The sequence below is a fragment of the Cornus florida genome, unplaced genomic scaffold, assembly GCF_030987335.1.
Source record: "Cornus florida cultivar Cherokee Brave unplaced genomic scaffold, ASM3098733v1 CherokeeBrave_3.0.0_Hap2_Chr08, whole genome shotgun sequence".
Classification (NCBI taxonomy): domain Eukaryota; kingdom Viridiplantae; phylum Streptophyta; class Magnoliopsida; order Cornales; family Cornaceae; genus Cornus; species Cornus florida.
In genome coordinates, this window is record NW_026775578.1 from 16,513,205 (window position 1) to 16,539,679 (window position 26,475).

At 34.3% G+C, this 26,475-nt stretch overlaps 1 protein-coding gene across 2 annotated transcripts; it reads left to right on the forward strand.

Annotated features, from left to right (window-relative positions):
• The first annotated feature begins 10,620 nt into the window (after positions 1–10,620).
• Positions 10,621–24,617, forward strand: LOC132269592 (OVARIAN TUMOR DOMAIN-containing deubiquitinating enzyme 12-like). 2 transcript variants are annotated; one of them, XM_059770829.1, is made up of 13 exons: positions 10,621–10,944; positions 14,482–14,543; positions 14,736–15,115; positions 15,217–15,392; positions 16,274–16,347; positions 16,540–16,594; positions 18,398–18,472; positions 18,604–18,677; positions 18,771–18,819; positions 20,130–20,214; positions 22,739–22,795; positions 24,123–24,215; positions 24,315–24,617. In XM_059770829.1, exons 3-12 carry the CDS (start codon positions 14,788–14,790, stop codon positions 24,206–24,208), a joined length of 1,059 nt encoding a protein of 352 aa, XP_059626812.1. In that variant the 5' UTR covers positions 10,621–10,944; positions 14,482–14,543; positions 14,736–14,787; the 3' UTR covers positions 24,209–24,215; positions 24,315–24,617. The 2 variants fall into 2 exon arrangements, with proteins under 2 accessions (XP_059626812.1, XP_059626813.1); XM_059770830.1 differs by having other exon boundaries at positions 24,320–24,617.
• Positions 24,618–26,475: the final 1,858 nt, after the last annotated feature.

Genomic DNA, 26,475 nt, shown 5'->3' on the forward strand with positions numbered 1-26,475 from the left:
TTTAATTTGCTAACACGAAACTAACAACTAACCTTCCACTACTCCCGACAATATACAACTTATTAGATACGAGTACATGACGTCATAACCAACATTCCTGGAACTGAACTATGCTAAATATATCATTGATATAAATTCTAACAATAATTACAATGTCAGTCTAAATTAAGTTGTCAAAACAACTTAGCAAAACAAGCATTCTTCCTTTCTTGACAGTAGGCCTATTATAAGCTTATGTTTTATGACATGCATTTAGGTTTAGCACCTTAGCATAAACCAACTATTTGAAGGCTTTAACAAGTTAATTTTAATCATTTAAAACCCCCCATCACTTTTCAGTAATTACCTCTAAGCCCCTGAACTTCAAAAAAATTACAGAAAACACCCGTAGGGGTTTTTTTTCCCATGGGAGCCGGCTCCCCTTTATTGGAGCCGGCTCCTAGGCTTCTAGAGCCGGCTCTCCCTCATGGAGAGCCGGCCCTCTCTTCATGGGAGCCGGCTCCCACCATTTAGGAGCCGGCTCTCACCCTTGAGAGCTCCTCTCTGCTTCACTGCTTTGTCTTTGCTTCCGGCAGAAGTTCCAACTGTCTGTCCTAAGTTTCTTAAGGATTTTTTTAGGTTCAATTTAAGCCATAATACTCCTATAAACTCCCTTGATTCTACTGCCAATTGTTTTATAAAAATCCAAACAATTACAGGGCAGTTTACGCAGAAACACCCACCGTTCCAATTTTAAAAAACGCAAAACTAATTACAGAAATACTCTGACCTGCATACAATCAATTTTTAAAGTTTAATTAACTTCCTAACCATCCTAGAAACTCTTTACATTCCATTCCAAATTAATTTACAGAGGTTTAACTCCAGCTTACAACAGTTTATACATACAAAGCAACTTCAGTTACAGAACGTGAAACAGTTATACATAGATTACAATTTAGTTTGTCATGCATACACATCTGTTTTAAAGTTTACTTAACTTCTTAACCATCCTAGCAACTCCTCACATTCCATTATGAATTAATTTACAAGAGTTTAACACATAATCCTCACCGTTTATGCAAAGAAACAAGCTTCAGTTATTTCAAAGGTTCCTCAATTACAATCCGGCAAACATGCATCAATTATTAGTTTTAAAACTTTAATTAATCCCCTGGAGACTATTTAGAATGCACAGAACACAAGTTTACAGGAAGGAGATAGAATGAAACTTGCCTAAGAGATTTTGAATTAAAACCTCTACGCCGCTCTACGTTTCAGAATTCCCCAGATTATTTTCCTCCTTTGATAAATCTTCTATTCCTTTGTTGCTTCTTGACTTACCCACGAGCAACTCCTCTGCTCGTCCTCTATCCTTCCTCCATTAGCCTCACAGATTCTCTCAAGAACCCTCTCTATTTTCCTCTCAAAATACTTTTCCGTGAATAGGGTTTTGTTTTTGTTTCTCCAACCCTAGCAGACCATACAGTTTTATATATATAGGCTATTATTTAACCTATGTTTAATTCAATTAAATTTACAAGTCGGCTACACCATGAATAAATGAAACCCTAACTTAAATTAAAATAACCCTAAAATATAAACCATATAAGCCATAAACAAGACACGTCAATTAAAACCAATTAAATTAAAATAAATAAATAATTAATTTAAAACACCAATTCAATTAAACAATTAATTTAAAACCAATAAACAATTAAAATAAATCAATTAATCTAAAACAAATAATTCACACTTAATCAATTAAACAAACCAATTCACTATATAACAATTAAGAAAACAAAACACATAAGTCACATAATTAAAATTAAAAAAAATGCAATAAAAATCAAAATTAAATCCCCATTTTATCCTTTTGAAAATTAGGGGTATTACACTAATATGTGTCATTGTTAGATATGGCTATAAAATGATCGAGTGAGCTGGTTAATAAGTTTAGACTCACTATATTATGCCATTGTTATATATGGATTTGATTATTAATGTTGTTATCTTTATATATTTTATATGTATATATATATATATATGCCCTTATACGAGTTGATTCGTGGCATCGAGATCAATAGTTAGGACTGAGACGTATATTGTCGGGGATAAGTATATGAATATATGAGATGTGTGTACCTTGTTAAAGGGGAGCTCTTGGCCACCTTGTGTGCGATTTCTCATAAGATACCCATTATTCGATTGAGACTACCTTATATTTTAGTAAGCGTCTTAGTGTGTATATGTACGTATTGATTATGTAGCTATTGCATGAGTTTAGTTAGGGATGTATTGATTATCAGTTTTTTAATCGGGTTGCAGTAGAAACGACTTGCTCGTGGGTCTAACCTATAATTAATTTTTCAGGTCCATGTCAGTTCCAGTCATAAAGATTGTTCGTGCTGATAAGAGATATTCATCTTTACTATTCCAGATTATCGACGTAGGGCATTATCTTAGTTTTATTTCGTGTTTAGACTTAGATATTGTTTATTTCAATTTATGAGTTTCATTTATGCTATGCTCGGTAAAAAGGAAAGAAGAGGAGTCGAAGGAAAATGGAAAATAATGAACAAATTTTCTTCGTTTAGTAGAGATGATATAGTGAAAGAAAAGATAATAAGAAGGAAGAGTTATTCTTCCTCCTTCACAAATTTTCATCCACTCAAATATAGGTAGAAGATAAGAGAGAAGACAAGTGAAACTATTATAAAAGTTTTAAATTACTACATTACCCTTCATAAAAATTTAATAAATCCCATAAATAAAGTAAGGATGAGTTTAATGGTAAAAACAATTTAAAAATTTAACTTTCCTTTTATCCTATTGATCAAATTAAATTGTTAGTTTTTTCCATTCTCTTCCATCCAATCCAACAAAAAGAGGGAAACGTTTAATCTCTTCCTTGGAAATGTCTCAGTTATCATTTCTTCTCTCCCTTCCATTCAATTTTTTTTCCTTCCTACCGAACAGAGCATTAGGGGTCCATGATACAGATTCCCCAGTTGTATATTGGAGGATTATTAATTATGATTTTATTTTGAGAGTTAATGGTATAAAAGGATTTTCTAATTAATTAATATTTAGTTTCCCTTAAGCGATTGTTTATTTTTTTTATTATTTCATCTTGTATTATGTGCTCGTCTATAATTAATTGTTATTTAGGACCTAATCAACTCGCGCTTAGAAATTGGGAGTATCACATGCATCACCCATCCGATCTTAGTTCAGTTGTCTTGGTGGAAGACGAAGGATGGAGCAAGGGATGTCCCAGTCACTTACGATGTGCTTTTTTATTGGGGAATCAAATGGAGGATTAGCCATCAAATTGAATTGGATTGATTCGAGTACTCGTATAGAAGTGCGTTTGCTGAAAATTCTTTTCTTTTTGAATACCTTACGGTTTCGCTCTGCCCAAATATTGTAAACTAGTGATGTAAATGCTAGACGAGAGGTTCCAGTGGTGTGAAGCCCATGAAAACCAGTTCATTCCATGAGGATGGGCAGACATGGAACGCACATTGTGTTTGAATAAATGTCCAAATAAATCCATGGAATGAGCATTGAAATAATAGATGGTTATGCGATTCTGGAGCCAAATTACACTTATTGTAGAGGTCTGGGGCATTCAAAAAAGATGTGCAATCTCGGTCTAATGTGCTAAGTTTGGATTGGATACCAAGCCATGCATAAGATAAAATGGTGCTTCTGAACCATTGATTTAGACCATACCAAGTGTGTCCATGGGAGACAGTGTTAACAAAGTTATTTTCTTTTAGATGAGAGGTAAATGTAGAAAAGAGAGGAGTGTGAATATCGTCACCCTATATATTAAACAAAAACTTTATTAACCCAAGACCCAAATAGCTTTTCTGGTTGTTTTCCACCATTAGTAGCTATCACGGGACCTTTTTTTCCTTCTTCCTTGATCTGATGATCTTAATTGCTTAACTTTGAATATGAAATTGACTTGTAAAAGATCTTCTAAAATTATCTTTAAACAATCCTAACCATTCATCTTTGACATTATCTCTCAATTTTTTCTCTTATTTATACGTACACACATACCAAAGGTGGTGTATCCCCTTACTTAATTTCTAAAGAATAAAGTCAAGAGTTCAAATCCCCATAGGAATATTATGGGTGTGTGAGTGTGTTTATTGTCAATAAAAACACACACACACAGAGATAAATGTTTATGGATTTTATTAATTTATGATTTAAATTTTAAAAATTAATGTAATTAATAAGGTTAATATGATAAAATCACATGTTCCGCACTTTAACCACGGTGAAAGAAAAAGCTAGACCCTTGTGTTACTTAAAAGGATTAACAAGGGTATCTGTGTCCTTTGAAATCTAGATAAAGCACACGGAACATAATAAAAACCCTGAAAATTATCTATTACTAATTTACTACTACATCTTTGTGTTTTGTGTATATGTATGAGCGGCATATTTGCAAGTGTAGTATTGTCTAAATGATTGGGTTGCTCCCGAGCCTTGCATCTTCCAATCCCCCTCTAACAACTAACCACTTACTCTTACTATTCTTGCCCTAAAAAAAAAAATTGTGACAAAGATTAAGCGTGTTTATATATATATATATATATATATATATATATCCCTATGTAAAAACACTTTATTTCTTCTAAATATTTATGCTTCCTTCGGTAGGAAGGAAGTAAATTGGATGGAAGGGAAAGAAGAATGAATTGTGAGACATTTCTAGAGAATAAATTATTTTATTCCTTCTTTTTGTTCAGTATGATAGAAAAGGATAAAAGGAAAGAGAGATTTTAAATGTTGTTTTAACCATTAAACCCATCACGTACTTTATTTATGAGATTTATTAAATATTTATGAAGGATGAAATTTTTTATTATATATTTTTCTTATCATTGCAAAAGCATAATGGCCAAGCCATCAATGGTGGTACAGAGGCAAAAGACAAGCAAAAAAAAAAAAAAATGCATACAAATCTTGAAGCAATAGAAGAAAAAATATTGAACAAACTCTAGATTTGTTGAAAAAGAGAGCCAAATCTCTACAGTAGAAATTACCAAGGGAGACACGCATCAATGCTGCAAATAGAGTATTATTGATTATCCCAATTACAATTGCATATGCTTAGACAAGGTTTTTATTTTATTTTTTATTTTTATTTTTTATTTTTTTATTTTTTTCCTAGTTGGTACTCACACACACATGCCTACACTGAGGTTCAAACCCCTAACCTCTCTTTGAGAATTAAATGTTTGGTACCGTTAGACCACTGCCCTATTGGTGTTTAGAGAAGTTTTTCAAAGTTAAAGTTGATCAAATCTTACTTACAGTCGACGATGTCATAAGAGAGATTGAATGGATTGGTTATAATATCTATTGAAAAAAATGTCAAAGAAATTTGATTGGAGCACTTTAATTGATAATTTTGCAGCTTAAAATGCAAGATAATCACATTTACTTTGATATTTTGTTGGATTTTGATATTTTTGACTAAGTTGTGTTGAATTTTTTTTTTTTTTTTGATATAAACTGAATCATGCTCTTTATAAAGCACAAAGACCGGGTTTTGTATTGTGTATTTTCAATATTAATATATCTTATATGTTTATCGTTTCATTTTAATGAAAATTTTGCGATCTTAGAATTATTTTTGCGAGTGTGAAACCTTATAAAAGGTCTCGTATTTGAAAATTCGTCTAGGCTTCTTAAAATTTTGGGAATCTTCCCTTAGGATAGGGTGAGGGTTCCAATTTCACGATAGACATTTATGAGTGGGTACATAACTAGAAGAAAAAAAAAAAAAAAAAATTAATTCATTTGGTTAACCATTGTAGGTGCATAACTAGAAAAAAAAAAAAAAAAAAAAAAAAAAAAAAAAAAAAAAAAAACCTACCCTAGGGTGAGGGTTCCAATTTCACGATAGACATTTATGAGCGGGTGCATAACTAGAAAAAAGAAAAAGAAAAAGAAAAAATTGATTCAGTTGGTTAACCATGTGGGTGCATAACTAGAAAAAAAGAAAAAGAAGAAGAAACCTACCCTAGGACGAGTACATAACTAGAAAAAAGAAAAAGAAAAAATTGATTCATTTGGTTAACTGTTATCCCCTTGACATTTGTCTATGGGAAGACATAGGCATTCAGGGCCATGCCATGTCTTGGGAATACCTTGGCTCTGGTTAGATAACCACGAGGATGCTTAGTGGGCTGTCAGCGTGCACAGGATGCTCAGCATTAACTGGAGGTGCCCAGTGGCATTTTTGTAAATATGGCGAAAAGTGAAATTTGAAGTTTTGGCTCGGGATCTTTATGGGAGGTACCTTGAGTCCATAGAAGATGATTGGCATATACGGCACTCGATTTGGATGTCGGGAAGGGCCTAAAAGGCCATTATGACTCCTCAAACATAGGTGATATCTACTCATGTTAGAGGTTGATATTCCTTAAAACTATACTAAGGAAGGGTCTATTGAGCACATCAATTAGATTATGGTATGGCTTGCTTAGAGGGCTTAGCCAACGTGCATGGGCACGTGTTGCACCACTCCTAGATGGTTGCACAAGAGGGAAATATCCAAACTACCGAAGGGCAAATAAGTGTGCAGCGGCGCGCGCGCGGGCGTACAGGCGGGAGCATGGGCAGGCGTCCAGCCCAATGTGTGATACCCCTCGGATCCGAGACACGGGTTGATCAGGCCCAGGCCCAAACCCGAGGGAATATCAAACAATTAAAGTATTTTAAATTGAACACAGATGACAAAAAGAACCATAAAGATAGAATAAAACTGCAAGAAATAATAATAATAAAATCCTCCATGTGTAACTAAAAATTTTAAACTCCAATCCTTCAAAACTTCAAAGTTACAACTTGGGAATCCACTGATGGACCGCTAACTAAAAATTCAACTGAGACTGAAACTGAAAATAGATAATACTAAAAACATCGGGGGAAGTCCTACGTAATCCAGTGAAAGTGAGACTGTCCTCGACAAGCACGATCAAGCTCTAAGGCTGGAACCGTCCTGTACCTGAAAAGAATAATAAAGAAGTGGGTCAGACCCACGAGCAAGTTCTAATCTAACTGCAATCCATACAGTGACCCGATACGCAGATACACCGTAGACATCTCACAATATCTATCTAATCCATACGTATAAATATATCCACACTAAGGGACATTCACTAGTCTATAATAGGGGTCTTAACCTGAATAGAAGGCAACATGCGAATACGCACCCAAAGGTGGGCATGAGTACCTAGACCTAACAGGGTACACCTCAACCTATTATAACCAGCTACGCATCCACTGCATATACGCACCCTAACCAACGAGTCTGAGACTCAAGCTCAACTCGTGGTACCATAAACATATATATAAAGTCCATCCAAATCCAGGGTAAGCAGTTTAACTATTTATTAAACTGACCTATAATAAACCAACTAGTTAGTCACTCAACTTATTCAGTGGATATGACTTAACTACCATCCGTTAATCCAGGAAGTCATCCAACTTAGTTACAGCTGATCTGACTTAGTCACAATTAGGATTCGATATCTTACAATCCATTCCATTAATCCATTAGGTTAGGTCTTAGCGTTTTGAAGCTAAACCATCCCTAGTATGCCACCGTCCCATACCGGTGCATATAATCCTCCATATCAATGCCAATTACAATATAGAAATCATAATTTAGTGAATTACATTCCAAAACATTATCCAAATAATTGCAGGAAGATATTTGATGTTCTAGCAATTAAAAATCCAAACGATAATCCATATCATTGCAGAAAGTATTTACTATTTCAACAATTAGCCTCCAAAGCATGCATAGGTCAACTTCAATACATCAATGACCCTATAATGTATTTAGAACAATTTATAAACATATTAGATCCCACTGGAATGCTCAAAAATAAGCTTGAGCAATTAAGTCTTCTTCCATTCCTTAATCGTGTACAATGTGCATAAATTTTATACAGTTTGTTCCGTTAATTTAGAGGTTAACTTTAATCAATTAAAAGTTCTATTTAGACCCAAAATTAACTTCTTAATCACTATGGCAAGTCCCAATATTTTTTTTTTAAGTTCAAACACACAACAGCTTCAAACAGTGCATTAAACACTTTCCGGAAACAAACTGAGCAAGAACAGGTTATGAACAAAGGTGGAGCCGGCTCCAATTTTTATTGGAGCCTGCTCTACTTGGGTAGAACCGGCTCTACACCTCCTAGAGCCGGCTCTACACTAGGGGGGAGCCGGCTCCCTCCTCCATGGAGCCGGCTCTCTCCCTCTCTGAGAGCCGTCTGTCCGTCTGTGACTTCTGTGACCTTCTTCTTCAACGTCGGCCGCTTCCCATCCGTTTTATTTAGTTTTAGACTGTTCCCAAGGGTCCTAACTATGTCCAGTATAATCCCCATGGAGTGTTTACAACAGTTGAAATCAAAAACAAAAACTACAAGTTCCACAGACAAATCATGCTTAGGAAAACAACTACTGTAATGAACTTTAAAAAACCATCACCGAATTTATTCAAGGCAAAGATAAGGTTAAATTGACATATAAAAACATGCTTAATTCAATTATTGATCCATTAGAACCCTAGAGTATATCTAGGTGCACAGAACACAGGCCAACGGGAAGGAGGAAGAAAAGAACTTGCCTGAAGTTTTGGACTCAAAACTTGTCGCCGTCTTCCCAACTTCCGGTAACCACTGCAACACTGTCTAGCCTCCTAATACCTCTGCCCTTCCCTTCTCCTAGGTCCAACCCTGAAATCCCCGTCGAATCCCACACCAAACAAAAGCTGTTCTCTCAAAACCTCACTCTGTATCTCTCTGCTTTTATGTTACGCGAGTAGAGTCTTTTTTTCCAATCCTTAACACCAAGAAGCATGTATATATATAGGCGTACAAATCCCAAACCCTAATCCTTGTTTAATAGAGACAGAGCCCTCCTTGGCCCATAAACCGACCTATGATATATACATTGCCGGCTATAACTGAAACCCTAATATAACTATATGTGTCCCATACAGTCCTGTGAAAACCAAATTAAACAAAACAAATAAATTTACCACTTAAATAATTAACTATAATTAAATAAATAAAATCAAAACAATTAACTCAAATAAATTAAAACAATTAAATCAATTTACTACCACTTAAATAATTAACTAGAATTAAATATATTAAATCAAAACAATTAACGCAAATAAATTAAAACAATTAAATCAATTTACTAATTAAAACACTTGAACAATTAAATAATCAAATTAATTCAACTAATCACACATAATCAAATAAAATGCAATTAACTACTAAATTAAAATCCCCGGGATATCCTTTTTAAAATTAGGGGTATTACACAATGTGAGCTCGGATGTGCAGCGGCAAGCGCGAGGGCGTCCAAGAGGGCGTGCAGGCGCACGCGCACGGGGATTCAAGTACGGCGCGCGTAGATGAGCACCAACATGCGCGCCAGTGTGCAGCAGCGCGCTTATGGGCATGCACCTAGGTATGCACTCGGGCGTGCACACGGGTGTGCATGGCTTGGCACGCCGTGCACTCGGAGACATTTATATGTGGGTTCAGACTTGTGGGCTTTGACTAGATGTGGCTCGTGGAGCATGGCTAAGGCCATGGCACCCACATATCACTTGGTGGGTAGTAGGTGTGCTTATCAAGGGAGGATCCAATCAAGAGTAGACATGGGGGAACAGTTGAGATATGCTGTGTGGCTTATGTTCAGTTCTTTTATATATGTGTCTTGTGGCTTATATTCGGTTGTGATAGGTTATGCATATATGTTGTATTGCTTATGACAGTTGTTGGGCAATTCCTAGCAGTTGGGGGTTGTCCAACTGAGTGTGTCAGACATAGATAAGCAGTTGAGGGAGGAAACTGCTATGTTGAGTTGGGCGAGATTGATTGGGCCAGTTGGCTAAATGGTTGGGATGTCAACCTTATCCTGTGTGTATCTATATGCACAGATACATACAACCAATTATGGGCAGTTTTGTTAAGGGCCTATATATTGGGGATGCAAGGGGCATGGTTTAGGCAGAGAGGAAAAACACAGTGTGTTGTTAGCCTTGGTTCTTTGTACGAGTTTGGTATCATTTGTAATATGTTTAATATGAACAAAGATTGGGGCTTGTCCCTGTAAATTGCGTGTGCCTTCTTTATATTTCAGTGTTGTGTGTTGGCTGAGACTTGATGGCCCCAAGTATCATTACAGGGACAAAAATTTGTGGTGTGATTTGACCCCGTAACATTAACCATTGTGGGTACATAACTAAAAAAAAGAAAAAGAAAAAGAAAAAATTGATTCATTTGGATAACCATTTCCTATTCGATCTAATGAGATTTAGGCTTCACAACTGCCAATGGAATCTATTTTTCATTAGCAACTTAGAAATTGTTGAATATAGACAAACTTCTTACTTAGTTACAGAAGAAGATTTCAGGGAGATTCGTTTTTGGTAAATTCCAAAGCCCACGTTAGTTGTCATGTGTCGACTTATAGACAATAACATTACCGTCAGTTAACGTCTGACGCGCAATCAGTAAATTCAGTGTCCTGCTCGGTAAAAAAGTAGGTGGATGACTAATGCCTTTATTGCTTTCTGTAACTCCAGTACATACATGACCTCGTGACGTCCGTCCGCCATTCACGATTTTTGGTCCTTCCTTCAATCCCCCCACTATCCTCTCGCCTGGTTAACTGTTAACATCTTCTCATTTGTGGCGTCTCGAACGCGCATCATTTCATACACACACATAGATATATATATATTTATACACACACTCGTATTATATATATAATCTTTCTTCTGAAAATTACTACTATATATTTACACACACACCACATGTTCTATATATTCCATCTCGGAATATGGAGGTACGTGTTTCGTTTCGATCGGAGTGAAACAATTATTTGATCTCATAAACCAAGGTGAGTTATATACGTTCTTCAGGTTTTCAATCTTTCTTTGTTGTTTTGGATATCTTTTTTCTTTGATCGAAGGGCTAAGATACATCAATTTTTCGTCTGTTATTAATTTTGAGATCTTTGAATTGAATGTTGTAGAATTAATTGAATTAAATGTTGTAAAATTAAATCTTAATCGAAACACACAAGAAGCACGAAGAATCTTGTTTTATGGATTGAAAGATTAGATCAGACCACGAGATTGTCCTTTACTTTTATGACAACATGTATCAGATCTTATCTCGATTTAATGACTTCTATTTGATCTCAAGAGGATAGTTTGTTGTTTAAAAAAAACAGAATTGCCACTTGAGAGATATATAAATTTGGATTTGGGGTTTGATGCAAGGATTTTCTGGGTTGCTTTTAGATTTTTCTAACGAGAATTAGCATGAAGGATTTGAATTAAGCATTTTTAATCTATATCTCTGCGCGGTTGGTGTACTAGGAATTCGTAATGTGCTGTACTATGATTTTAGAATTCACATAAGTAAAAAAATTTGGCCAAAATTTAATAAAATTCTTTTTAGCTGTGAATATAAGGTCGTAATTTTAAGCAAAGAAATCTCATTGTGTGCTCTTCATATCTTGCTCAATATGAAATTGAAATGACTTAAAACAAAAATTCTTTATATTAGCTAATGCATAAATAAATGCTCCAAAAATTTTAAAATTTAATGTCCTGATCCTCTTAAAATTGTAGAAACAATACTTAGTGCTTTGAGTGATACATGGTCTAAACTTGATGGGAATCCTACAATAAATATATCATGGTTCCAAATGTTTGGAGTAGACTGTATATATCTATATACAAATACAAGTTAAGTAATCAACAAATACTGAACATGACTGTAACGAGCAAGAGTTATGTATTAGAATTGATGGGTGATACGGTTGCCTTATTGGTAATTTGGTTGTATGATGAGGAATAACTTACCTTTTTGGTTCACAAATAACCCCAAAATAGTTGTACTCCAATAACAAGAGTTATGACCAAAGACTGTGGTCCAGTGGTACTTCTTCACCTCCCAAAGTAGAAGGTTGAGGGGTCAAGTTAGCATAGTAACAAGCGGTGCGTGAGTGTGTTTCTTGCCAAGGTTAAAAAAATAAAAATAAATAAATAACAAGAGTTACGGATTGCAATCAAAATTATTCTAGTGCAATGACGGCACAACGAATTGAGGGGTGATCGCATCATCCCCACAAATAAAAGATTTTTGGATTTTAAGGAAATATATAATAGATAAAATTAGAGTTGTATAAATGTGGGCTATCTATCTCTTCCTTATGCAGTTTTTAAATAGTATACAACAAGGAAAAAATAAAATCTAAAAGTAGAAATGTCTTGTTGTCTTAACTATTTGGGATCCAAAAGTAGGATAGATGTGATATAATAGTAGACATCCTAATCGGATTGGAATGGAGGAGAGAGATTACAAAATGAACATTTGATGCCATTGTGGTACTTAGAACGTGCTGATCTGTGATCAAAGCAATGCAGTGAAAAAAGCACCTATCTGCTTAAAAAAGACTGATATCAACTAGATTTCCAGCAATGATTGAGAGGATAACTTGAGAATCATGAATATGGGGAGGTTAGAATTAATTGACACCTAAACAGAGAATATATCATTATCGATCCTTCAAGGGTTACACTTGATTGCAAGGATGAATAAATCATTTAATATGATGCAGCGAACAAGTTATACCAAAATCCAAGGATTTTTCCACTCTTAAATGTATATGGTTATTACAATCACAAGATAAGTTGGACCGGGACATTGCTAATCCCTAGTAATACTGTAATAGATGTACTTGATCTTCAAAAATTAGAAGTAAAGCATTCTAAAAGGCTTCATTACTAATTTCCTACTAATACATCTAGTTGACTGTTAGGATATAGTTAGGCTTGGATTTGGAGTCATCGGGCTTCTTTTGGACTATATAACCAATATAACAAAAGATGGTATCACTAACTATAGCGGGCCTATATTTCAGACATGTATTAATATCTTAGTACGGGCTGGGATTGGTTCAATTAACTAATACACTATTTGCACATGATTCTATGTTTATACTCTAAACTATTAAAATTAGAGAGAAACTAAGGTCCTTGGCTTGGAGGAGTTGTGCTTGCTGCATCATTCGAGAAAGAAAAACAAACTGCTCAAAACTGAAGAGGAGGGTTAACAAGCTGTTCTATAGTATGCATAATAAGTATTTTAGAAGAATAATGTTATTAATCACTTCATCTTTGAATATTCAGACTAAGAAAGTCAAGTGCACATGTGTTTTGAGTATTCTGGAAGTGTCAAAAGATATAGGATTCATTTTTAATTAACATAGACATTCTGCTAGCGGGTGGGTTGATTCTTTGGTACCAAAATAATAAAAAATAAAAAATAAAAGAGCCATTCTGAACCTATGGAATTGAAAATTCCATCAATACTTTCTCTCATTAATTCAAAAAAGTTAGTATTCCACGTCTCACTCAAGTGGGCATTCCCCTCTTTCTCTCGTTAATTCAAAAAATCTATCTTAAGAGGCTAATCTGAGATCAGTTGTTTAAAGTTTAGATCAAGAACAACAAATTGAGATGATATCTTAATATTTCTTAGTCTAGCCAAAACTATCACATGGTAAGCACTAATAATTTAGCTTTGGCTCATCATGTGGTATCTTTCCAAATTCAGGCGAATTAATTATGCATTTTGTGTTGGTAGCATTTGATGCAAAAAAGTATTGGTACATTTCCAAATTCGGGCGAATTAACTATGTATTTTGTGTTTATAGCATTTGACACAAAATTATCTTTGTAAAATCGTTCAATATTAAATAATTTTGCTTAATGAAATCATTTAAGTGCAAATGCTATTATTAAAAGATGAATGTGATGAAGATGATTCAAATGGCAAATAGGTGGTACTATTTTTTTCTTCACAAGATGTGCTGGCTCACCCTAGGTCAATCGTATGATGTCGGATAGACTCGCAGATTGTTACTATAGTTGAAGTTATTCACATTTAATTTAATCTGATGTTTTATTGTCCTGCTTGTTTGTCATCTATGTGCGCGCCCATTTCCCAGTGTGTCATGATATCCTTGAGCTTGCATGAATTTCAGGCAATTTAGAATTTTTTTTATATAGTCATGCATATCCTTATGCTTTCGTGATGCATAATAAACCCCAAATGATTTATATATGCATAACATCACCTTTTTTTTTTTTCCCCTACAAATAACTCAAAACTATTAGGACTGAGCTTATGTCTTTATTAATAATTGGCTGTCCTCTTTTCCAAAACCTTTCAGTTCTTATTGGCTCTTATCCACTTTGCAAGCAACATTGGATTTGGTCTGATTATCCTTTAGTTTGTTTTTATGGTGTAGTTGCCAAATTTTCTTATGGGATATTATTATTATTTTTATTTTTTTAAAATTATATTATAATTTTTTTATGACAGTATTTGAATGCGGAATATGTAACTTGATTGTCTGCAGGTATAATATTATTAGTTATCTTTAAGAAACTGCAACGGAAGACGATTTCCTGGGATTTTGGGGTATGTTGGCTAACCTTTTCACTCTTGTTGGGCATTCAATCAATTTTCTGGCTTGGCTTGAAGTTCAATAGTGAAGTATAGCATTTTCTTTGGAAGGAAGTTGGATGTGATGCCCTTCTTGAAGCTGGTCAAATTTTGTGTCCCTAACATTCAAATATCTTTTGCCCGTTATTGGCAAATTTATACTTGCAGTATTGGTCAGAGCAGGCACAGAATCTAGATTGAAGAATCATTTATATTGCAAATGATTACATACGAGCAAGATCCTGATGTTGTACGGTGGGGTCTCCAGCTTTTTGATGGTGATCCATATTCCAGTTGTGGGTATTGTGGCACCGTCGCACAAATTGATCCAGATTATTATCATGAACAGTATATCAAAGAAGATCATTATAATACAGGATATAGTAATGTGGCGAATGATGAGCTTATCGCGCATGCTCTTCAAGAAGAACTATCGCAGCTTTCAGTTGCAGAAACACCCGAATCTTCCCAGGAAGGAGTAGAACATTTGCAACAACCTATTTACCATCAGGATTGGATTGGTGAATCTATTGGAAATTACACTTTTGGTATTGGAATGACTTAAGAATGTTGATCTTATTTTCCGATTAGTTTGATCACTTTATATTTTGCTCAATTCTAACCAACTTATATCGTGCACAACTTGTAGGACATGACAATGGCCATCATAAAGAGGCAGATGATATGGGACCTTCTAGTTCATGTTCTAGCCCTGAAGGAATGCCATATTGTGGGGATGATTGGTCATATTCATTAGAAATAACGGATGAGTATGGTCTTGATGGTGAAGTTGGCAAAAGGTTAAATCAGATGATTCCTATTCCTGTAAGTATATCCGAGTTTTCGATTTCTGTGTGATACAAAGGCAATAGTACATGTACTCGGTTGGAAGTGTTTTATCATCAGAGTGTTTAGGTTTGATGAACTTTTAAAGAAATTTCTAATTTTCTTTTTTTATGTTTTTATGTTTTTTTTTCTTCTTTTTCTGTTAAGTGATACGCATCCACGTGCCACTTGGGAATTGAACCCTTCACCTCCCCTTTGGCTGGTGATATTTTTCTATTTGTGTGTACTTACAGGGTGCTAGTTGTGTTTTAGCATCTGATATTGTATTTTGGGTTTACTTTTATTTATTGTGTACAATAAAAAATGATAAAAGATGATCTTTTTTTAAAAGTTGAATTCCAGATGTCTATATGCTACTATCTATTTTTAGCATTTGAGATAACAGCTCCTGCTATACCTTACATTTTTAACTTTGCTTTGTGCCGTGCGGAGTGTAGGAATATTAGTATTATGCTAGATTTATTATCATATACGTACTCTCTTCTCCCTTTTTTGGAAGTGCTAAGAGTTAATGCCACTTTGGGTAACAATAATATATATATTTCGTATATTTCCAGTCAATTGAGTTGGGAAAATGCTTTATTGACTTGAGTATGTTATCAATAAATTGTCTTTTTAGTTATATTTGAGGTTTCAGATTGGGGATATCCAAAATTTTGTATTCTATGCTTCATTGAAGTTAGAAAAGTTGCCAGAAATGCACATTGCTGATGTGTGTCCCTAATTTGACAGAGTGGTTGGCATTTGATTCTCTTTGAATTTCATGTTTGAACGTGCTTCTGTTTGCTTAATTTTCTTGTCTTTGGTGTCCTGGAACTGGACTCCTTATCCACTCTTTAATGCGTTGCTGATTCATGCAGCATGTTCCTAGAATCAATGGGGAAATACCATCCGTAGATGAAGCAACTTTAGATCATCAAAGGCTATTGGACAGGTATTTTTCTTTTGTTATTTTGGACAAAGGATGTTTCTAGGAAGCCTTTTATTTTGTCTAGAAATATTTATGCACATACACAGAGTATTACAGGTCTTTATTCTCTTCTCTGGCTTTGGCATTCCCTTCTTTTTGTTTATTTCAATTTGTTATGTACAACTTTTTTATGCTGGAAGTGTTTTTTCTTTATAGGTTGCAGGTATACCAGTTGATAGAGTTTAAAGTTCTAGGAGATGGAAACTGTCAGGTTGGCCTTTTAATTTATACAAACTTGACTTTATTGTGCCTCATTTTTGTGGTTTTTGATGTCTTGTTCGTGGTATACAGAATCCTTTGTCCATAGTAGATAAGCAAATACTGCCAAAGTGGATTTCTTGAGCCAAACTCTTAATTTGTGTGTGATCATATGCTTTAGGATATGCTTTAGGTATACAGAATCCTTTGTCCATAGTAGATGAGCAAATACTGCCAAAGTGGATTTCTTGAGCCAAACTCTTAATTTGTGTGTGATCATATGCTTTAGGATATTCTTTCTCCCTTCATATCTTGTTAGAGCATGAGTAGTATCAATTAAGCCGACTCATTTTCATAAATTATTTATTATTATTATTATTATTGCTTTCCTTTGTTCTTTTTATCTTGTATTCAGGTAGCTTGACATTTCTCTAGACTTCTGATTCAAGTTATGTTTATCATGATAGACTACTTCATAAATCAAATATTTTACTGAAAATTAATCAACCGTGGTATGTTTTGTACTTAAAAGACTATAAGATAGAAGTGTGAAATTGAATCAACCATGGAACCAGGTGTTCAAATTGGTGATTTCTGAATTTAGGGCACTAATGCCTAATGGTTGTTTCAAGACTTTTAAATGATACAATATATTTCTCTCTATAATATTTTACTCAATCATGAAAGACCATATAGAGATGTGACTCTAGTACCTCGCGCTATACATAAAATTTCTTAAATTGATTAAATTTAAAAAATAATCCACAATAAATTTTAAGTAAGATGAAAACTATGACATTGGAATTTGTTTAGCTGTTGTAATCTGGCCTGTACAGAACTTAGTATTAATTTGAGGGATACCTAATCAATTCATTCCACGCCTGGATTGATGGAACAGTTACTTCTTTCCATCAAACACAAGTGGAAAGGAGAGATTGAACTATTATTGTGTTATGTGTTTTATTTAGTGTCCATTGCTATTGCACTTCTGCAAGATTTCTGATTTTGGCTGGGCATCATACGTGTTACTTTCTTTTTCGGGTCGAGATGATTGTTCCTTGATTGATACCTTATCCAAGGTTTTGATAGGGGTAGAAGGCCAAATGTTACAGTATATTTCAGTCATGCGATTGTTATCTTCCTCTGTATCATCAAAGAATCCTTTTGTGAAGATATTCATTGTAGAATTCCTTCTCCTTGGTTCTCTTCAGATCAATGATCTGAAGAGTTCTCAAATAGGTAAATGTACCCTATGTATAATTGGATGCCTCCACTAGGGAGAATGAAAACCAGCTTTGACGGATTTTTATTTATCGAGGTCATTTAGGAATTAGATGTATATGAATGAGAATAGGAATGCTAATTATTTTATTCTAATTTTTTGCGTTAGTCTTGGTGTTTTAATTTGAAATAAGACTATGGAGTATTGATTTCTGAATCCCACCTTGGGATCTGTCTGTCTGCGTGCATGTCCCAGAACTCATTTTTCTCTCTTTCCTAACCTATGAATTTAGATTTTCTTTCTTGAGGCCTAAGTGACCTTTTGTTTTTCCATCCAAACATTTGAAAGGGAAAATTACAACTTACTCGCTAATTAATTGAAGAAGTTCAGAAAGGTGCTTCACCCATGGTCACAATAAGATATTAATAAGCAATGAGATATTTGCTATGTTGGTTATATATACATTGATGTTGGTTATAACCCAATCACCTTTACAATATAACAGACTGCCCTATGAACAGAATGCCTATTACTTGTTATGGTGCTTACCAAGACAACTCATTTGATATCTTACTAGTGCCATACTTTCCCCAGTTTCGTGCTCTATCGGATCAGATTTATCGATCTCCTGAGCACCACGAATTTGTGAGGCAACAAGTTGTAAATCAGGTTGGTAATATTTTAGTATGGTTAATCTCAGCATATTATTTTGTTAGCCATTGATATTATTGTGTAGATGTAATTGGGGTATATATACTTGCACTCTGACGTTTCTTTGTTGCATTATATTGTGTCAACAGCTGAAGTCTTCCCCAGAGATTTATGAGGGATATGTTCCCATGGCTTATGGTGACTATTTGAAGAAGATGTCCAAGTATTTTTTCTACTCCTTTTTTCTTCTTGTTGATTTGATCATGAATTTTACTGTGTGTGATTTGACCATGCTTACCATATGGACGGGAACTAGGTGTGGTGAATGGGGTGATCATGTAACTTTGCAGGCTGCTGCAGATTCGGTATGGTTTTGCAACACTCTCTCTTATATATATATCAATTTGTTGGTATTTGGGTGTGGATCTTACAAGTATAGCAAGGACTTAAATCTTGAACTTGGATGTTCTGTTTCTGTCAGTTGCACGTTTACTGGTTATATGTTTAGACTGTTTGGTGTTTACTACGTCTGGTCACACATCAAAGATGCGTGTCTTAGGTGTTTAAGCCTCCAAAATTGTTTGTCCTAATTCTTGAGGAATGAAAGCCATATATTGTTTCTTCCTCAAATAAAAATAATAAAAATAAAATAAATTTGGCAAGTGGAAATGGAAAAAATACTGAACCATATTGAAGGGCAAGTAATTTTGGCCATTTGGTGAAATTTAGAGTCCACATTAGAACTTGTTAGCATTGAAGATCAATGAGGAGTGGGGCTGTGGAACAAGTTTTTTGGTAGGTTTGGGTTTGTTTACTATTAAGTGACACTTTGATCTTAACTGTTTGGAAGGATGTCACCTCCTTGGGGGGAGCCAGGCCAGCTAAGACTAGTGGTATCTGTGACATTCTATGTTGAATGTATACATCCCACTAGTTTATTCTTTTGCTTCGTTTTTCTTTTTTCCTTCTGGGCCAGTATTAGTCTTCAAAAATATTTCCTTGAGAAACTATTGTTTTGCATCATTGGTCAGTGACTACAATCAGGGACGGAGCCAGAAACTTGTTTCAGGTGGTGCATATTAACACATGATAAAATAAATTTCTCAATAAGAAGAAAAAATATGAGAGAGCATTGAAGGGGAAAAAATTAGGGTTTGATTAAGAGAATAAAAAAATTTGAAGAAGAGTAAGAAGGAAAATAAAGAAGAATTAGAGAGATTTTAAAATATATATATATATATCTAAGGGGGCATTTTGTTAATTTTTATAAGCTATATGTGTAAAATGTAAATACTTATAAAAAAATGTGTAAAATGTAAATAATAATAATAGGCCAGCATTGGGACGGGGGGGCAGGTGCACCCGGGCCCATGCTGGCTCCATCCCTGACTGCAATGTCCTCATTGTGCAAAATCTATGAAATATGAATCATCAGTATTAATGGGCCTTAAAATTGAAGTATGCGCATCAATATCTGGCTCCGTCCCTGACTGCAATGTCCTCATTGTGCAAAATCTATGAAATATGAGTCATCAGTCTTAATGGGGCTTAAAATTGAAGTATGTGCAACAATATCTGTATAAATGGATTTATTGACTTTTTTGTGAGTATGGTTAATGAGTATATATTTAGAACAGTAACATGTATTCTTATGGATGTTGATGATTCCTTGCAGTATGGTGTTAAGATGTTTGTGCTTACATCATTCAAGGACACATGCTACATCGAGATTCTTCCAAGTGTTCAAAGGTCCAAACGAGGTATTATTTCACGAGTTCCCTTTACTAACATAAAAATCTGTAAATTTCGGAAAATTTGAGGGTATTTTTATCTCTTTCGGCTTACCATTGTTTATAATGCTGTATCTTATTTGATGCTATTTTGCTGCTTCTTTTGAGGCACTTTATTGTACTGATAGTTTCCATTATATTACATTTGATGGCGATGTTACTAAAATTCTAAAAGATGTGATGTCAAGTTGATTATGTGAGAGTGGCTGTTCTTGTGGTGTACAAAGTACCAAGAATCTTTAACAAACCGCTGGATGTAGTTGTCTTTATGTGGCAAGGTATACACTGCTATGTTACAGATTCTTAGATTTGGTCTGTTTAAAAATGTTTGTCATGTCATGAGCACGTACTGAGAAAAAAAAAAAAGGAATAAAATACAGGGATGAAATATATTATATATATATATATATATATATATATATGTATATATTTGATAAGTAAAGTTTTCAGTAGCAAAGGCCAAAGAAGGGGCATACCCTAAGTGCATGTGAAGTATACAAGATAAAGGCCCAAAACCAAACTAATTAGTACATTGCTATTTAAACTATCTAAAAGTTCCATGAAAGAATCAATGGATGATTATAGTCAAGAATATTTAGCTAAAGTTTATCTTTTTTCTTGCACATATTCTTCTCCGATAGAGGAAGAGAAAGTAACCCAATGCTAGTTATCTTTGCTAAATCCTTAGGCAGAAAAACCTAATACTTCCTTTTTTTCTTTATTCTTTTATATTTTTTCTGATCTACTTATGTCTAAAGTGGCAAAAAGTTCCAATTAACTAATTGCACTAAAACCCCATATTCACTCCAAAGATGAAGCTTTTCTCAAACGTTGATCAACCTGTGCAATTAGAATAAGGTTATTGCTGTTCAGAGGTCATCAGATAACGGAGCTTCCGTGGCTTGGATGGGGTGTGGTTGACAATTGAATTTTGTGGCATGATATTAGCTAGAGGCTGGAGCCTTATCTGTCCTGATTTTGTGCCTATTTACTGGCATTGGGCTGAATTGATTTGCCTATGCTTGGCTTATAAAACAGATTTTATTCAATAGCTACTAAAATTATGAAAAGTACATCTCTATTGAGGTTTATTTATGGTAACTTATCCATCATTTGAGTAGGTTAGCTTCATACTAATTTCCATCTTGACATCAATAACCCTTACTTTCACTCAACGTTTGCAATTGCCGTTGCCTACGCAGACGCGAATGCCGTGTAATGGACTTGGGTCCCCATCGGCGTTATATAACGGAATCAGTTATCGCGTGAAAATTTTTCAACCTCATAAGTCAAAAAAAAAAAAAAAATCAAGGATACCCTACTTTTTACAACATAATTCAATAAAAATGAATTTTAGTAGTTTTTATTGACTTTTAAGATCATTTATACACAATTAGTGACCTATTTATAAATTCTAAGTTGTTATTAAAAAGGCATCATAATAATATTTTTCACAAAACTAATGAATAATATATATTTAAGCATTAAATAAATTAAAATTCATACCATATATAACGAAGAAAAAATAAGATTTAAATAGTAAAGAGTATCATTTATAAAGACACAATAAATAAATATGTTATAGTATATTAATGAATAAAAATAAATTACATTCTTGTAGAAAGGGTTAATGGTTTTTGTATTTTAAATTCAAAAGTCATTCCTGGATACAATATATATATATATATATATATATATATATATATATATATATATATATATATATATTTGTTGGAACATTATATCTGAAATTCACATGTGGTCTGGTGGATGTAGAGAGCTTTTTGGTTGGTACAAGGGGCACAGGTTTGATTCTCTTGATCCTTACCTTTTTACTAAGACACGTGCTCCTAGTAGTTCCGAACCGGTCCGTTAAGATAGAAAAACGCCGATACCATATGAAAAACGAACCAGTAGGTTCAGATGTGAATGAGAGCACCAACCAGTATACTGGCCAGAACCGGTATCAGTTGAATTCTAAATCCATTGCGAACAGGCCGGTTCGGTGAACCATGTTTTCACTAAGTGTGATGGCATTTATATCATTGTACATGCCCACAAATCAGCCGGTTCAGATGTGAATGAGAGCAGCAACCGGTATACTGGCCAGAACCAGTATTAGTGAGCTCTAACTCCTTTGCGAACCGGCTGGTTTGGCAAACCATGCTTTCACTTAATGTGAGGGCTTTTATATCATTGTACATACCAAATAGGGAAAGGTATAGGATGGTGGAGAGAAAATGAGAAATATTGAGAAATGATTCCCTCGTGGTGAAACACATCAGCAGAAGGCCTCCACATCTCTATCTCTAAGTCATGATCAGTATATACTTCTGAATTCTGATCACGTTGTTATTATTTTCTTATCACTAGTTTCAGTTGAATGTTGCTTCACTAAATACCATATATATTAGAAAAAGAAATGCATTGCATATTTCCTTGTTTTAATTTTTTCATTCATTATGTGTAATAAAACATTGGGATTTTTGTGCAGTAATTTTCTTGAGCTTTTGGGCAGAGGTGCACTATAATTCAATATATCCTCAAGGAGGTAAAGATCCATATATTTCCTAATTAAACATTTTCTATTCTGTATGCTAATGGCAACATGAGAACAATATTGATTTTGTCTTTTTGTAAGATATTTTGTTTACAGTTTTATTATATTAAATATGTTCATTACTGGGAAGAGCATGAAATAGGCAGATACATATTTTCTCAGATTTGGATTCGACTAATATTATTTTTATTTTTATTTTTTTATATATTTTTTTATGATAAAGCAAACATACACACACTTTTTTGCCCACGCCCGGGCTCGAACCCCTCCCCTCTTCTTTGAAGATGAGGAGGTTATACCATTAGGGCCAAAGGCCCTTTGGTGATTCGACTAATATTGTTTAGGGACAAACGTGTATTTATTTTGGATTCATTATAATAAATATGCACAATGGGGGTGGGGGGGGGGGAGGGCGGGGCTGGTGAAGGGTATGAAGATCCAGAAGAGATGAAGGGTGACGAAGAGAGAAGGATAGAGTGGATTAATGGGTTGTCAAACACCTGTTAATAGCCTTTGCATCCAGTAAAATTCAATAAGAAGGCCTTTGGATTCAAGCATTTGCACCCAGCAGGTGAAATGTTTTGTACTGTCACGTGCATCTCAGTTTCTTGTAGAAGAAATGTTTGGTGCCATATCCATTCCACCACTCTTTGGTGTCTGCAGCTATTTTGGGTCTGAGTAGTTACTTAGAAACGACAAAATACCTGTTTAGAAAAACTATTAAAATCTAATAGGGGGTTGAATTTCCAACTAAAAATAAATAAATAAGGATTGTGAATTGGTGCATCCTGATTTAAAAACTATGGTCAACACAATTTTGGTAATCTGGTTTACTGTAGAAACATTTATCGTATTTTTCCAGCCCCCCGTTGCATTTGGATGGAGCAATTTGTAACAAGAAAAGAATTAAAACTTACTACTCTATTGATAAGTAACATGGATTGAACGGCAAATGTTGAACTTCTCTCTCTTTTATGATCTGATAAGTTTGTCCATGTCAATTAGGAAAGTGCAATGTTAGCGAGTTAGGAAAGTGCAATGTTAGCGAGTTTTTGAACGTTACTGATAAGACTCTGAATAGATCTGAATGTCAAATGAAGGTTGCTGGCCAAAATAGTTGGTATTCAAGGATTTATTGAGCAGCGAATCTATAATAAATTATATTGCGTATCCAGATCGATGTTTGGGTTGCGTGTTCAACTTTTATGGTCCCTTATTAATTATATTGGAACCGCATTAGATAAAAGCACTTGCAAGTTGAAACTATTTGGCATTCTTTTGTGGTATAAAAACGCTATTGTTGCTGGTTGTAATCCAGATATGCCCATATTTGGGTCTAAGAAGAAGAGAAGGTCGTGGGCCTTTCAAGATGAGCATTTCGAATTACCTGAAGAGTACAATTGACGAAATGGTAATGTTCATGGATCCTATTCTACCTTTTTTTCTTGTGTTGCGTATAAAATAGGTCTCAATTATCTTATTACTTTGTTCTATTTGGCTTTCCTTCCAGAGCAGATTCCAAGGACGGGTACTGCAGCGCTGCAGAAATTTCATCCTGGTTTCATGCTACAGCGTCATTTGTACATGTCTGTCCTTGATACAACTCTTAGCTACAGTCTTTATTTTCAGCAAAATAACATTGGTGTGAAAGAATTCCTTCTAGCTCGTTTCTTGCGCAGATATTCTAGGTTCTGCTTTCTAATTCTGCTGTTATGACCAATGTTCCTAACTTGGACATGCGAGTTTTTGTGATCGCATGTTAATGGATGGTTTTGGTATTTCCGATATAATGTGCTTTCTTAACAGAGTAGAACGAAGGGTTTCAATCTTCTTTGTTAATGTAGTGAAGCTTTATTTAAATCAGAGCAGGCGGTGCTTAGTTGTTGTAAGACTAGCATAGGACTGTCTGGCTGAAGGTCAGCCTTCTAGTTGCGTCATTTCAAGGGTCGGAAGATTGATTGAGTTGTGAGTTGTGCCTATGGATTCGATTGCCTCTATTTTGGACAATACTTGCCCGCTCACCAACTGGTTGGATCCAAATAAAATCTGTATTCTGATTCTCTCTTTCCCCTCTTTATATGTGTGTGGGCTCGTGTTTGTGTGCGCAAATGTAAGATTTTATATAGAGAGAGAATCAGATTTGGATCTAATTTGGATCCAACTTGTTATTGGGTTTAATCTGGATTTCCTTTCAAATCTTTTGTAAAACACATCCCCTTTTTCCTATTCAAATATAATCCCTTTGTCTCTGTATTCACATCGAGAATTTGCAGATGAAGAGATGTCAAAGGTATTGTCCTACATCTATATGTATGAATAGGAACTTCCCCCTACTCATCTGCAAGTATTGTCGTAACGTTGTGTTTTCTTACCCATCTCCAAGTATTGTCCTAAGGTAAGGTCCAAGTCACTGCAGGGGCAAAGTAGAAGAGAATTTTAACTAGATAAACAATAATAATAATAATAATAAGTTATGCCCTTAAGCTTTGTTATATATATAATAATATGATTTCCAAATAATATAAAGCTAATTCTTCCAAAATTACTATTTTACTAGAGTTTGCACTTGTTATATATGAAAAAATTTAAATAATGCCCCCCTTGAAAAATTTAATTTCTGCAATTATCTCTTTACTTTTTCTTTCTTTTCTTTTTTACTCTTCAAATTCGTTTTAAATTTCTTTTAAAATAAATATGTTAAATTACCCTTCTTCAATCAAACTCCTCATAAGTTCTCATTATTTTCATTCCTTTTTATTTTTCTTTAAAATTTCTTTTTTCTACATGCTTATTTTAATAATTTTCTTTTTTGGTCCCTTGTAAGTTTGAGGAGATGTCACTTAATTACTTCATCATGTGTAACCCATCAAAGTTCGAATCCTTGTGTTAGGACAAATTTCTGACTCCCTTTCCTTAATTTTCGGAGAAAAAATAAATTCCTTTTCTCCCGTTTATTTTTATCCCATAACAATATAACATGCAAGCCTAGTGAAATTCCTAGACAGGACCATTATCTGACTGAAATTTACATTGCTTGTTATAGATCTGTTTCATGTCATGCTCTAATAAAAGTAAACTAATGTTAGATCTCAGTGATTGTTCTTCACTGCGAGAATCAATGTGACAACCTCCTTTTTCACAGCTATATGAGTCTGATAAAATGATCATAAGTTTTTAACAAGTACATATTAAGTTATTCCCCAAGAAAAAAATATATATATGAGAGAACACATTTAATTACAAAGAGGGCAATTAATGTTTATTTGTTTATTTATTTTTAGTACTTAATTAATGCTTATTCCAAGATATAGTAGCTGGCACTATAAATTTTCGAATTCTAGAATGCTAATTTTTTGAACTCCATGTCTGATTAAAACGGTTTAAAATTTTGAAAGAAATTTAAGCTAATCATCATTTCTGCCAAAACATCACCCAAAAATATTTAAAAAAACGTGTGTGTATATACATACATACATACACACATATATATATATAGTAATGATAGGGTGCTCGTTAAATGAGTAAATAACAACAGGCCGACGAAGTATATTCCAAGTCTCCAATAAGTGATAGTTATGCCAGATCTTCTTATGGGTGAAAGACCAAAAAGAGGATAAGATTTAGAGATCTAAAGTCAAACAATTGTTATTTATTTTATGTGAATAGGTGAT

Coding starts and splice junctions, on each gene's coding strand:
- LOC132269592 (XM_059770829.1), top strand. CDS start 14,788: ATGATTACATACGAGCAAGATCCTGATGTTGTACGGTGGGGTCTCCAG. Junction 16,595..18,397: donor TAGGAGATGGAAACTGTCAG/GTTGGCCTTTTA, acceptor TACTTTCCCCAG/TTTCGTGCTCTATCGGATCA. Junction 18,473..18,603: donor GGCAACAAGTTGTAAATCAG/GTTGGTAATATT, acceptor TTGTGTCAACAG/CTGAAGTCTTCCCCAGAGAT.